The sequence below is a fragment of the Gadus morhua genome, chromosome 7 (genome assembly GCF_902167405.1).
Source record: "Gadus morhua chromosome 7, gadMor3.0, whole genome shotgun sequence".
In the NCBI taxonomy this organism is placed as follows: domain Eukaryota; kingdom Metazoa; phylum Chordata; class Actinopteri; order Gadiformes; family Gadidae; genus Gadus; species Gadus morhua.
Genome location: NC_044054.1, coordinates 20,998,789 through 21,013,673, shown reverse-complemented (window position 1 = coordinate 21,013,673; position 14,885 = coordinate 20,998,789). Strand labels below are relative to the sequence as shown.

General features: G+C 44.2%; 1 protein-coding gene across 1 annotated transcript in view; it reads right to left on the bottom strand.

Annotated features, from left to right (window-relative positions):
* The window catches only part of opcml (opioid binding protein/cell adhesion molecule-like), a 157,803-nt gene extending 144,557 nt beyond the window's left edge, over positions 1-13,246 (bottom strand). The window contains exon 1 of the mRNA XM_030362332.1: positions 12,940-13,246. Within this exon, the coding sequence (XP_030218192.1) occupies positions 12,940-13,000 (61 nt within the window). The 5' untranslated portion in view covers positions 13,001-13,246. The remainder of the gene's footprint in view (positions 1-12,939) is intronic.
* Positions 13,247-14,885: the final 1,639 nt, after the last annotated feature.

The following is a 14,885-nucleotide window of genomic DNA, read 5'->3' as shown; positions in this document are numbered from 1 at the left end:
AGTGCATGAATATATGCCTTTGTGTAGAAGCACACATATATATATATATATATATATATATATATGTGTTTATATAAATGTACTTTTTTATAATGTCCCTGCTTCTATATATATATATATATATATATATATATATATATATATACATGCAGCACAGGTGCTTGTTCTCTTTATACACACACTATCATTACCATTTCAAAATCCACAGAGTGCAGCAAGTCTACCTCTCTGTCTGCCTCTCTCTCCCTCCCTCCCTCCCTCCCTCCCTCCCTCCCTCCCTCCCTCGCTCTCTGTCTCCCCAGCATGTCCCTGTGCCTGACAAGTGTGAAATCGGTAATAAATGGGAGAAAGAAGCGTCCGCATTTCCATTTGCAGTCCTTGCTAATAAAATAACAGTCATTGGGGGGGGGGGGGGGGGGGAGGTGGCAGGAAAGGACGTGTTGAGGAAAGTGCTGATGCCGTTGCATACTCGCAACACCTTAATTCACAGGAGTCACATCCCTTGATTTCATGTCCCAACGCCGATCCAGCTTCATCCGTCACCTCTCAGATGATCAAAATGCAGATATGAGGGGAAAAGCCTTTAAATCCCTGCATGAACCCCCCAAATCATCAATACGGATAAACGCCCAAATCCCTTCTTGTTTTGTCAAGTTCTATTATTTTGGCATAATCACTTGCACAGTCCCAACAGTAGGAAATGTAGGGAACTAGTAACAGAGATATGCACGGGCATTTCTCACGGGCATTTCCCCATTTGTCAGAATGCTCTGGGAGACGTCCCACATGCCTGGGTTCCAATGTCTCACAGTCATGAAAGGCGACAGCAGAAGTGAGAGCTGAGTAATGGGTGTCCTGCTATGCTTTTTGTGTTGTGGGCATAATTGGCAATGATGCGGCTCACCCCTTCATATTACTCCTGTTTCCCAATGGTGTTTCTCCCTAGCACAGCAGAAAACACGGAAATTACATTCAGGAATTCATCAAGGTTTTTGATTCCTCGACGGAAACGCAATGGGGAAATATTTCATGGCATGCAGACCGGAAAAACCGGAATTGGAAAAGCCGTACTTACGGACACATTTACCAAATTGCAAAACATCCATTCAGCGGTTTTCCAAACTATTTCTCCTCCTTTCAGAACACAAACACGCGGCCCCAACGTCTATTGCATCTTGTCACAAAGAACTACTTACACTTCAAAAGTAGTCATTTGCTACAAGAGGCAATTGAGGGCTTGGAAATGCAGTACTTATTTCACATCTTAACACTTAAAGACTTTTTGAACACTTTAGAAAATATCCATTGCTAGCTGCCTGTTGTAAAAAAAAAATCCACAACAGTTTTTTCTTCTATTCATTACACAAAGTTGAACAATGAAAACCAATCCCCTCAAATGTTATATTTTGGTGAAATTGATTGGACACATTTAGACAAAATGTGTCTAATATCAAAAATGATTTACATAGGCAACAAAGCAAGGCATACATTGCTAAATGTTTCATCAGTCATACAGCAGTGCACAGCTTCCCTATCAAAAAGTATTACTGAGTACTTCCTTCACCAAATCTCCATTTATGTTCATATTTCCGTTCAGAAGAACGATTAATGCTGTCTATGGTCTGACAATTCAATTCGTTGAGTTCAACAGCATACTGATCCTCCCCAGGAAAATAAAGAAATAAATGGAATCATTTACATATCACAGATATGCTTTCATCATCACTTTCCCTTTCAATGGTAACCAATTGCCTGTGTTGCATCACGTGGACCGCAATGACCGCAGAGTCCATCTTTTGTTTGCGTGTTTAAACAGGGGGAAAGTTGCACCGAAACAGAAATCTCATTATGGGTGATTAAGGATGACATGGCCCCGTCGTTCCACCTTCCGCGCTCTGGATCACATCCTGTCACATCTCATTATGTCATGTCACGACATGACGTGGGGGTGCGTCACCTATCCGGGGGAAACATACGACAGAGGGAGGGAAAAAGGTGTGTGCATTCTAGTGAATCCAATCCCCCGACGCAGTCTCATGAAACTAATCTTGTACGGAGCAGCACACCGTTCATTAGAGGTGGCTCTGTGCAGCATTGTGTTGCAACACGACGCGCACCCATCTATGATTCCATTATCGCTGATCAACTACAAAACATATCTAACAAGGATGACGCCTAATCCAGCAATCATACAATAGTAAATATATCACAATTATCCTAACACTTTATTAGAATCCGAATGTTAAAACACACACACACACACACACACACACACACACACACACACACACACACACACACACACACACACACACACACACACACACACACACACACACGAACAGAACAAGCATCACTGCTTCATGTTATGAACTCCAAACTGGGCAGCGTATGCCTCGAGTCTCATCCTCTCCCCAGCGTTACGCAACAATCTGATGCCTGGGGGGGGGGGGGGGGGGCGTCTGAGGTCACAGCAGAGGTTACAACGGAGCCCTGGTGATTGCGTGGCCCGTAACTCTGCGCGGCAGATCAACTGTTACTCTGTAACGTTGACCCCCCAGCCGCCCTGGGAGAATGTCCGCAGCAACAGCGGACACACGGTGAAAGGGGGGCAGGGTTCAGGGTTTTTGGAGTGGAGGTGGGAGTTGTGTTGGGGGGACGTGGTTTGGGGGGGGGGGGGGGGGGGGGGGGGTGGCTGGGGATGTGCTGAAAGCAATAGAAGCACCAAATGCGATGTGACAGCAGAGTGACGGCGCAGGGAGCGGCTGACAAGGCTAAAAGCAGAAGCTTTGTTTTGCCCTCCTGCAACATCACGCTGCACCACGCAGCCTGTGTTTTCTTCTGTGCGTCCGTCTACAACCCATCTCCATCTGTTCTCTAGTCTGAATCCAATCCATCGAGCTATCTAATCCGTCCATCCATCGATACCGTTTCTTTTACTGCCTCGATCCATCACATTGCGATCAAGCTATCTATATCATGTTGCTTTTCTAAATACTACAAACTAAACAAACAATCAATCAATTCAAAGTACTTTTATTTAGCATTTGCCCAGCTCTGACTGTCGTGTGCTGCTGTGACCTTGTCAGAGTGAAATGGGTGGAATGGAGAGCAAGCCTTTTCCATTGAGCTCAGAAGTTGTCTGTCTGCAGGCTTAAGATCCGGACGGCCCCATTGATGTAAACAGGGGGCTCGCTTAAAGTTGTTGTTTCATCAATAAATAATGACAGACAGGGGCTGATGGCCTCCGAGAGCATCTGATCAAACAGAGCGAGCTGTCCTGCTCTCCTACTACAAATACAGCCATATGCTGTGCACCATACACACACAAGCATGCACACAAACAAACAAAATGCTCTTGTCCACACGCCGTGCATGCACACACCCACAAATAAAAAAACATACACACCCACAGACTAAAAATTGTTGTTGTGTACATTCACACAGACACACAGACACAGACACAGACACACACACACACACACACACACACACACACACACACACACACACACACACACACACACACAAAAATAGAAAATGAGAAGTTATCCAACCCCTTTGACAATTTAAAGTTTGAAAAATGAGCAGTACGGTCCTGGAATACCATTACGGATCCTTCTGCCATTGGATTTATTGGATTTTCCCCAGCAATGTTTCACCGGCACTCAAGTCAGCCCTGCTTTTCAGGCATTAGCTGTTTACTCTAAAAAATAAATAAAAAAAGATGTATTCCTCTAATCTTTATTTAAAAGAGGCTAGCCTGGTTAAGCACCAAGAGCTGCTTTTCAGCAGAGCCCTGCTGTTCTATGCTACGCCGTGCATACAAACGCGCATGTATTTAGACCGCTACGACCTTTGCTTTCACCACCGAAAGACATAAAGACGGAGGCAAACGGCATGCTTATCCTGCCAAAATTTGATGTTGGTTCAGGGTAGAATGGGATATTTTATGCCCCCGACGGTGCGTCCAATATAATATCATTGGGGGTGGTTGTGTTTTATGTTGTCGTATAGAGCCATCTGCCTCAGAGCTCACTCACTATAATAAGGACTGAATGGCGTTTCGGTGTTTTCAGGGACATTAGGAAAACCAGCACTGCAACGTCCAACAATGACATGCTGGATGAAGGTAACCCGACCTAGTACCTTAAGTGAATCAATTGGAGTCAAGCCACAGAGCACAACACATATTAGTTTAATATTAATTATTTACTCATCAGATCCAACGAAACTAACAGCATGGAGGGGCTTCGTACTAAATAAACATAGCATCCTAGGCACATACCCTCCCCCCCAGTTAGTTGATAATTATGTTAATTCCTGTGCTGAGCCCATTTGACTAAACATTGTCTTGATGCTGCCTAATTTGTCCTACTCTTTTCCTAACTGACGTTTGGCCAGTGGAACCGAGCCCCGGAAAATGCTTCTCATGATGTTAACACAAAAGAAACAATGCAAAATGTTAATTTTAGTGGGGGCACACTTAAGACACTTTTGTCCAATGTCTTGCATATGATTACGTGCATAAATGTCATCACTGGCAGCCTGTGTTTTGCATTGTATTCTGTTGTGATTGGAGACTAGGGTGACCTATTTCACAGGAATAATAAAGTAATTCCTTGAAATATTCATAGGGATAATGGCTGGCGTGTGACGTGTGCAGTTCATTTGAAGAGGCTTAAAAACACAGAATATCTAGACTTCATGTTTCTTCTCCAATCCACATTTATTTTTGCAGTACAAGATCCAGTAAAACAAAACAGATGGCAATAAAATGTCCTAGGACATTTTAGGACGTGCTTTTCATTAAGACTAAAAAACACAGGAAATAACCAACAAAACTAAATAAGGGCAAAACGAGGCCATATCTGGAACATTGAGTCATAATGTTTCCTTGAAAAGTTAGTTTCGAGACACGATGTGTGAACAATACCATGTGAACAACTGGTCATTTGCTTTTTTAGTCCTCACATCTTTTTCCCCTTCAGTGAGGTGGATGTTCGTGACCTTTCCCCAGAATCCAAAACACAGCTGCACTCATAGTGAACCCCCCACCTCACCCACCAGCACACGCTGGGTTGCTTTATTTACTAGCCTTTACCTTCCACAATGTGTATGGAAATGAAATAAAGCTGAGCGCAGGTCGTTGGAAAACATATGACAGCTGACCTTTTCCGTATAGTTTAGTGTTTTAGATCCAGGATTGAGTGGTCCCTGAGTCGCCCTTCCCGTTACTGTACTTAAGCTCGTAATTCTTCCCTTTTAAAACACATTTTCTTCACCGTGTTATGATTTCTGTGGCCTTTACCTTTTGCTCTTACTCCTGTCATAATTCTGGGTTGAAGTTTAGGGGAGCAAAGGATTAGAGAATAAGTGTGAATCCATCTGAGGTTTTACAAAAAGTCACAAAAATGAGAAACGAGACGTCACACACACACACACACACACACACACACACACACACACACACACACACACACACACACACACACACACACACGCACACCAACACAACACAAAGGATAGCATCTATTTCTTAGAGACACGGTTGGTTCAAAAAAATCAATACTACAAACAGAATGTCGTAAACAGTTGTGAATAAGATAACGACTATGAATATGTGAGCAGGTAGGTAAGGAGAACAGTAAGATTCATAATTTATCATTCGTTCATAAAATTGGATACATAAAATAAAACATAATCTAAATCTTAATTCTCATTTAATCTATGCTGATACAATAGCGCTAAAAATAGCGGCTACTTCTCATGCAAAAACCAAAAACGACCAATGGCCCAGTCAGGCAGATATAACCAAGCGCTCAGGGCATTTCACAAAGTCACCCAGGGCTTTGCAGAGGGCACACAGTGGTGTCTGTTTTAGACCGAGTGGCAGTCTGAAGCCAGTGGGCAACATAGATAACTCCATCTGTCTGACACAGACGTGTAGCGTTGTATCCTGGCGGAGCGCTGGGCGGATCCCTCTGAAGCAGAGCATGCTGGGAGATTAAGGTATTTTGTCAGTAACCAGGAATGGCATTGTCATTTGACAATCATAACCACGCTTACACACACACGCAGACACACACACACACACACTACAAACAACCATATCATCTGTGAAATCATTAAAGATAACAGTGTATATCCTACTAAGATATGACAGCAAGATAGCGCATCTGTCCAAGTGACCCATAAAAGTCATATTTTGCTATTCCTGCTACCGGCTAAACGTTAATAGACTTTGCCGGAGAGATTGGGCAGTTTCAAGAAGAAGTCTAATCGTGTTTTTGAAAAGGCCAACTCTTGTTAACCTTGGGTTGAATCACATTTTGGAACATTTAAATGAGCAGGGGCACGTAATTCAATCGGGGACAACTTCGGGGTCTTTTGCATTGAATGGCTTTTGAAAAGTAAAAAGGCAAGGCTGTAAAGTGCCGTTGGAGACTCAAATTGGCTGCTGTCATGGCTGTCAGCCATTACCATTAGCCATTGCCAACAAGTAAGATGTGGTGTGAGTTTTTGAAGAAACCAAGAATATCTCCCTCAACGCTTTCATGAGCAGAAAGCATCATAACACCTGCCCATCTCCGAGGCAAGCACGGCACATACTTTAAATTCTTCCATAATATCAAAGATTATGAAGGGAAAGTTTGAAGTTACGAGGGCATAAAATATCCCATGGATGGCATTGAACATTGACTATTCAACATATAGTTCTGGTGCGACCTATATTTTCAAGCACTTACTATTAAGTGGTGTACTGGTATATTATCTTCAGGTAGGATATAAGTTCATGGCATTGGACCAAAGTCATTAGGCTGTATCCAATATGTCACAATACGGAACAGGAACGTTCAAAATACGATGACATGAAACACGTTTACACGCTGCACAAGGCGAGATGGCTTTCACATTTTCTAAATCAACATCGCTCTATAAATAATTTGAGGGTCTTTATGCCACTTCGACTAGACGGAACCCTAGCACCCATGTTATACATAATCTCCATCAAACCGTCTTCAGTTAAAAACTGGGATGCAGAACATGTTATTGCTGTCGGACCACTCCCCCCAATCTTCCCTAATCATATTCAATCCAGTGGGCCAGCATGGCTGCATCGTCTCTATAAATATAGGTGTTTGGGTGTGTTTGTGTCTGAGTGTTGTGTGAGGGGGGGGGGGGGGGGGGGGGGGGTGCAGTCACTCACCTGGAAGAGACCAGCGAGGCAGCAGAAATGCGGGCCGGTGGTGGAGCTAGACAACAGTGTTTGTCAGGTAACACCGAGGACATTCACAGAGGCATGGGGACGAGAAAATCGAAGTCTGTCAAATACCCTTTGTTGTTGGCTGAGCGCAGAAGAGGCTACCTCACTCCAAACAAATATTTGGATACTTTTCTTTCTTTTATCTTGTTAGCATGATTTCTGAAAGGCTCATCCTCTGCTTTTTTCCCATCTTCAAACCACTCGAGTAGAAAGCTTCACCACAGCATGGCACATTCTCTATTGCTATTCACAGATTTCAACCCCCCCACCCAGGCCCGCCCCCCTTATCTACGTAATGTGGTTATCGCACCCCCTTCATATTGACTGTGCTGCACCACTGCGCAGGCTAGCAGACAATGGAGCAAAAGGCTATATTTGTGAACCAGGTTCCTTGAAAATGTGACAAATTGAAGCAACAGGAGACAGTGAAGCATAATAGGCCTGGTGGTGCTAACTTAATGCGATGGAGCACACGCACTCCTAACAAGTGGACGGTAAAGGTAGAGCCAAGGACAAAAGGGAGCCTTATGTAGAATAGGAGATTGACCCAAACACGGCTGTCATGAATACTAAGCATCACATTGTGGAAGCAAAAAATATCCCAACTCATCTTGCCATTTCCATTAGGTTACATCAAAGAAACGTCATTTTTTATATTAGACTTCAACTTGCAAAAACCAGCAAACTTAACATTGAGATGAACAGCGAGATTTCTGTACATGTCAAGTTGAATATAACGGGGCATAGGACAAGATCAACTCATGACTCTGTTCATCTACTTAAGTAAGCTAGATCTCCCGTCCGATCCGGTTCAAATGAGGACCGATGGGATGAAATCCAAACAGAAGACGCACATCCACTGGGAGTGCCTCCTCCACTCTGCTGTACTTTCCATTCATGTACCTCACGGTGATGCGAACAGGAAAGCATACACACGTCTCCAAGGGACGACCCGCCAACGAATGCATTCAATTCGGAATGTAAAAAAAACCAGAATCCACCCCCGGTCCTACGAGAATAACGGGAGGTTTGTATGCGAAGGGAGGGGTTGGGGAAGGGGGGAACGCGGCAGCGGCAGCCATGGTACGACAGCGCAACAACGAATGCCGACTTTAAAACCCAATCAGACCCCTTGTCTTCTAATCCCTTTCCCTGCCCCTCGGTACCCTCTCACAGTCCGATGCCTCAGCAATCCATTGCTCATTCAGCGTAGGATCCGCCTGGTCCACCGGCTATTCTTGTGCTGACATTCAGTGTATTCTCGGAAGACAGTGCTGCGGAGGCCAACGGTCACACTCGGAGCGAATGCAGAACGCAACGAAGGGCGGAGGGCTGCTGCCACGGGCCAGTGGAGGGAGGGAGTGCAGGATTAAAAAAAGAAAGCATTTCAAAACTCTTACACTGAATATGAGGGTTGATTGTGTGTTGGGGTTGGGGGGACGGTTTCGTTACAATGAGCGCCTGTGTCATGCTATTGTGGCCCCGGTGCTCCGCATGGACACTATCGCAGTGTTTTTAACGGACAAAGAGGACCGAATAAGTGAGTCGTTCACAAATGTTTGGTTTGACTGGTTTTTGTTTGTGTTCTTTGTGTTCTGCTGGTCATTCAATTCGAGTCAAATAACTTTGTTTTGTTCCATTAAGATCTCTTGCATGGTCCGGGATTCCAGGGCATTAGGAAATGAGTACAATAGAGCCTGTTCACTGAGGCGCCAGCGCAGGACATTGTACAAGTACAAGACACATGGATGCTCAGAGTAGTCGACTTTTGAAACTCTAGCGATTCGCAGAAAGAATATTAACTAGTGTAGCATTGGAAAATTGTGCTACTTCAATAGAACTTCTAAATTTAACATCTTCTCACTGGAAAATTCCACCTGTGCCGAAAAGAAAATGATGTATGCATGATTGTTTTGCTACCGCATCTAAGGAACGCTGACATTTCGGAGATAGGGCTCACCCCATTATATATTTCCCTGCTTTGGGGGTGGAGGCGGGGGGGGGGGGGGGGGGGGGGGGGGGGGGGGGGGGGGGGAGAGATACAGTGAAGAGATCCGATATCCAACTCATATTTCTCGAGTTTGGAGGTCTGTTGTGTGAGATTAGTTCCATGAAGGAGCGTCGTGTGGTAGTGGTCTTGAGTGATGGGACCCCCAGGAAAGGCGACAAGGCAATAATATGTCACACTTTCCCTTTCAAGCATCTGCCCCGCCAGCTGTGACCAATTTGTAGCCATAAATCATATTATAATGCAAGAAACGCCCGCGTTTAACGCATAAATAATACATTCATATTATCGCACAAAGTGAACCTCTATTACAACAGCTGCTAGCATTTCCCTCTAGGACAGTGGGTTAGCATGACACACAATTACTTTGGATTAAGCAACGTGCGACATGACGCTGATATTAATTAGAAGCGGACGGAAGCGGATAATCACCGGCTCAGAACAGCAGGGAGCTCCATTTTCACAACCAATTTGATTCGCTGATAATTGCAATTTATCATTTTGAGTCTGGGTAAATCGATATGCCGCACTGGCCCGGGACGGTGAGTGTAAAGATGGCTTCGGGGCGTGTCATTATGATAAATGGTTCAATCAGCCTCATCTGGGGAGACCTTACTCAAACGGCTCTCATGCGGATTGAAATTCCTTTTTTATTTCTTACTTGAAGGAGTTTATGGCCAGAACTTTATGTCCTCTTGCTCTCAGATTGATAAACTTATTGTCTCCGGGGTTAGAATCGAGTAGTGGTAAGACTCAGAGGGTGTGACTGCAGATGCTAACCCGCTAGGCGCTATTACCGCTGATGTGGCTGGTGTGAACCAATACCATTTGTTCAGCCAATCTCTTGCTAGCTTCTACCTACAGCTCCATCGTCAAGGCATTTCATTTGTTTTATTTGAGCTAGTCTGACTCGAGCTAGAAGGGCTGACTAAAAAACTTTTCCCCGTTTCTCATTCATGCATTTGTCATCCGTTGCGGAGGCTACATTTGTCTGAATTTAAAAACCCTGCCGTCAGTCCGTGGGAAACCACTCACTTCCCACAGCAGTCAAACTGGTAACATGTTCAACATTAGATCATATAAATAAGTAAAGATAAGTGGTCCACTAAATTTCTTTGTTCCCCTAAAAGAACTTGACAAAATCTGCACAAATGTGTAGCAGTACCATTTTGAGCAAGGCCTACAAGCACTAGTGTAGTCAGTGGCAACTGCCAGGAACAGAAGGTGGCGGTGAGCAGGGGCCAGTTCCCAGGTGTGTACCCAGTATAAACCCGAGGCACGACCGGTACCAAGAACATAGATGCATACTCAGCCCGAATAATTCCCCAGATTATTTAAAGAGGCAGCAAAAAAAGAGAAGAGAAATAAGGAACAAAATGTTAGAGGAGGATTTTCTGTGTCTGCCTATCTCGACGGGAAACCGCATTAAAATTGTAAATGATACTGCCTTTTCTTCAGACTAAAACGAATACGATACAGAAGACATTCTAGTTCTTCCCCGTAACACTGATAGAGAAACACGTTAAATGAGTAAGGCGGGCAGGTGTCATTACAAGCCCACTGGAATGTTCTGAAAAACAAAAAAGGTAAGGTATTATCTATTAAGGTATAAAAAAAAGTAATTTCACATATCCTCCAAATGTTATTGGATTGGCAGCACCTTCTGAATTGCAACTTCTGGTGTCATCGCCCTCTAACAGAGTGTGAATTGCTTCCCCCCCCCAGGCTCTGATGGAGGGGGGCGGGGGCAGATAGTCTGAGTCTAGTACTTAGTTCTGTGTTAGATCCACTGGTGAAGTGGATAAACAAGACAAGTGACAAAAAGCTAATCATCTCGAGCTGATTTAACAGTAATGAATTCTATCAGACCTCCATGCCCCAGTTAGTGCTCAACGCGGCACAGCCAATCTATCACAGGCTTTCATCACCCTTCTCTTATTCTCCGAGGGTGTTTCATGAAAAACTTAACCAAACCCATAAAAAACACCCCCCCAGAAAAATCGAAAAGATTTCTAACTGTGAAGTTGAATTAAAAATCTTCAAATGGAACCACAGGGTGAGCACTTTTTATCAAGCGCCTGTGATGTGTGCCTTATATACCAAGTTAACCGGGATCCCTTGCTGGCTGTCAAATCAACCTCAATTCAAGTATTGTAGTGCCACTGTATTTGATAAGAGTAAGTCATCCTTGTTCCATTCCCAGATGTAAAACCTCATTGGACTTGCCCAATGTTTTCCTCAGCGTTCACATCTGTGGCACTCTGTAATATGGTTCAATACTCTGAGGTTATATGGAAATATGTGCCCACACTGCAGTCACTGGTGAGGGGGCGAGGCAGAAGAAGCATCACTTTTGTACTTTATCTCAGAACCTCATACTGTCAACCACGCTTTTCTAAAATTTATCCTGTGAAGCAGTCACTCAAAATGAATCAAAAATAGCCAGCATTGCATCGACAAAAAAACATTGTCTCGCGTTTCTCCAAGCGGGTCCATGAAATCATCCTTGTTTTCTTCGAGGGGAGAGCGAATCCATTTCTGCCAGGATCACAACATGCACTTTCCCCCTCGCTCCATTGGGCAGCGCTCTCACATCGCTCACACGTGACTGCTCCCACTGTCACCAATATAAAACCTCAAGGTGTGCTCTCGTCAATAATATCGACAGGTCGTGTGTCTGCCGCTGCGAAGAGGCGGCGGCGCCTTCTCCTCGGAACGCCAACTCTGCCATCAGGAATAACCAGTTGGTTAATTATTTAAATGACACGGGGAAAAATGACGTGCTGTGATTGGAAATGCCACGGGGCTGTCGTTTGTTTGTAATTAACTTAAGTGCAGGGTTTGCTGGTTTTGCGCTCTGGGATTCGTGACGTGACTTCTCCGTGGCCACAGCATGGAGTTGGATGTGCCGGTGTGGTAACTTTTGCTCTGAATCCCCAGATGGAGAGGAGAAGAAACAGGAAGGAAACTAAAGCTAGAAAGCATTAAACCAACAGCGCTTGAAATCAAGGGATCTCCCTACTGCTCCAGAGTTACCATAGCAGGTGGCATCTGAAGAGAAGAGGGCATGAAAGACATAGAGAGAGAGTAGAGAGCGTGAGGGGGATAGGAAGACAGCATGAGGAATGACTGCAACGAGAGAGAGAGAGAGAGAGGGAGAGAGAGAGAGAGAGAGAGAGAGAGAGAGAGAGAGAGAGAGAGAGAGAGAGAGAGAGAGAGAGAGAGAGAGAGAGAGAGAGAGAGAGAGAGAGAGAGAGAGAGAGAGAGAGAGAGAGAGAGAGAGAGAGAGAGAGAGAGAGAGAGAGCGAGATGGAAAGACAGAGAGCGACAGAGAGAGAATGAGACATAGAGAGAGCGACAGAGAGAGTGAGACACACACAGAGAAGAGGGAATGAAAGACAGAGAGTGACAGAGAGAGAGAATGAGACATAGAGAGAGAGAGAGAGAGAGAGAGAGAGAGAGAGAGAGAGAGAGAGAGAGAGAGAGAGAGAGAGACCGGACAGAGAGGCAGAGAGAGAAGGAGAAGTGATTCTCTCCAAACACTGTTCGGTCTCCAGAGTGCAGTAAGTGAGATAGATGCAGAGGCAGCACACAAACACATAGACACACACATACACACACAAGCAAATAATAAAAGGGAAAAGTAGAAAAAAGAAGGTCTTACCTGGGAAAATAAGCATAGCAAACAGCCATGAAAGCGTAAAGAAACACACTGGCTTGTACATTCTTCCAAACTGTGTTCGCTCTGCTCCTGTTTGTTTGTATTTTACCCTGCTTTTTCTACCAACAGGAAAAAGCCTTCAGAATTCTACCCACAAAGAGCTGTCTTTGTCGCTGTCACTCTCTCCCTCTCTTCCTCTGCAAATGGCAGTTTCTTCTTTTTTTTTACTAGCTTCTCCTTCCTTCTAAGGATGGTTTAAATCCAGTGTAAGTTGTGGCAGCACACAGGCTGTGCTCCGCCAGCCAGTACTCTTGCTCAGTGACTCTGATACGCCAACAACCCGCAAGATTGGGGAGGGAAATAGGCGGGTTGACCCTCCTCCGCCCTGCTCTCATTGGCCGGGGAGCCTGCTCGTCGGTCCCTTCTCTCTGTACAGCTGCTTTGAATCCTGGACTGTGCTGTTTCTGCTTTTTTCCCCTCTGTGCCGTCTGACATAACTAGAGTAAGATGAAGTGGGCAGTGAAGGACACATATTCAACGTTATAAAGCACAAAACGGACCAGAGGGCATTTCTAAAAAAGGACATTTGTTGTTGCTGCATGCTGGTTGAAAACATGAATATGCATGCTTTCTTACTCACGTTTGCTGTACAATTGGTTCAGTGCACTATGACTATTGAGTCACATACTGTGACTTTTATCCAGTGTGATCTAGAAGCACTTGCCTTAAAAAGCAATCTGCACATCATCAGGACTTTAAGAAGGGACCCACTTGAATAATTGGTGTCCCCCTCAATGATTATTGTGTTTCTAACTATATTGACAAATAAGTAAATAATTAAAGCAGCTAGTCTGACAGCTGTTATAGCAAACAGGAATGTGTGTGTTTTCCCCCTTTGAAGCTGCAGGGCCCCTGCTGTGTGCATACTGAAGGTCTTCTATCATGTGGATAAATCATCACAAAGCCTTCTGTGCGAAACGGTTCACATGTCATTAAAGAACAGGTAGGGTTTAGGTATCTTGGTCGAGGAGTGGTGCAGACACTTAGGGATGGAGTCCATAACCTTTAGGCTTGGAGCTCATTTGTTGAACCCCCTATCCACTCCACTATCATGCCCCTGATATGTGTACCAAATATAAAAAGTATGTAAGTAGGACACTTCACATTAAACATTTGTATTATTGGATACAAACAATGAATAAATAAGAGCAAAGAGGCAGTAAACAAACAAAGCTGAAACGTAATAGCACTGAATCTGTGAAACTTTGAACACAGAAAAACTAAAGAGATTTCACCAAGATCAAGCAGCACTTAAGGGATTTTTTGGTAAGCTGCACAAAGGCTTAAGAGTATAATTACATGCAAAATTGTTTCGGATATAAGAATAACTTGTGGAAGCTTTGTTTAAGGGGCAACGCGTTGTTTTTTTTGTCTGCACACAAATTGTGACATTTCAGGTTAATAATTGGATGTGTGTACTCCAAAGGTTGTTTATTTAAATATTTTTAGAGAAATGAGAAGCTGAGAAAAACGGACTATTAGAACATTGAAGATTCAGTGAGGAATAAAATAAAATAAACCAGTCAGTAGAATACATCAGTTTTTATCAATTTGCCTAAAAAGCATGGCAGCCTTTGTACCAAAATAAATCTGACTTCAGTCACGCCACACTCTCCTAAATACATCGTCCTTAGCTGAATGGAAGCTGTGATTAATGTTCTGAGCTTGCACGCCACACCCGTGTTCACCCTGGTGTGACACTCTTGTTCAAAGGGTTGATTCCTGCAACCTGTCAAGCCAATGAGCAACGTGCAAAGCCGCCGCCGCTGCTCGTTGACCAGGGTCACTGATTGATATTGCCCGTTTTAAGATGACATCACAGAATCCTCTGCCAGCCAAGATGTCTGTGCTAATGAACACACACTCGCCGCCTTGTTTTCGTGCATCTG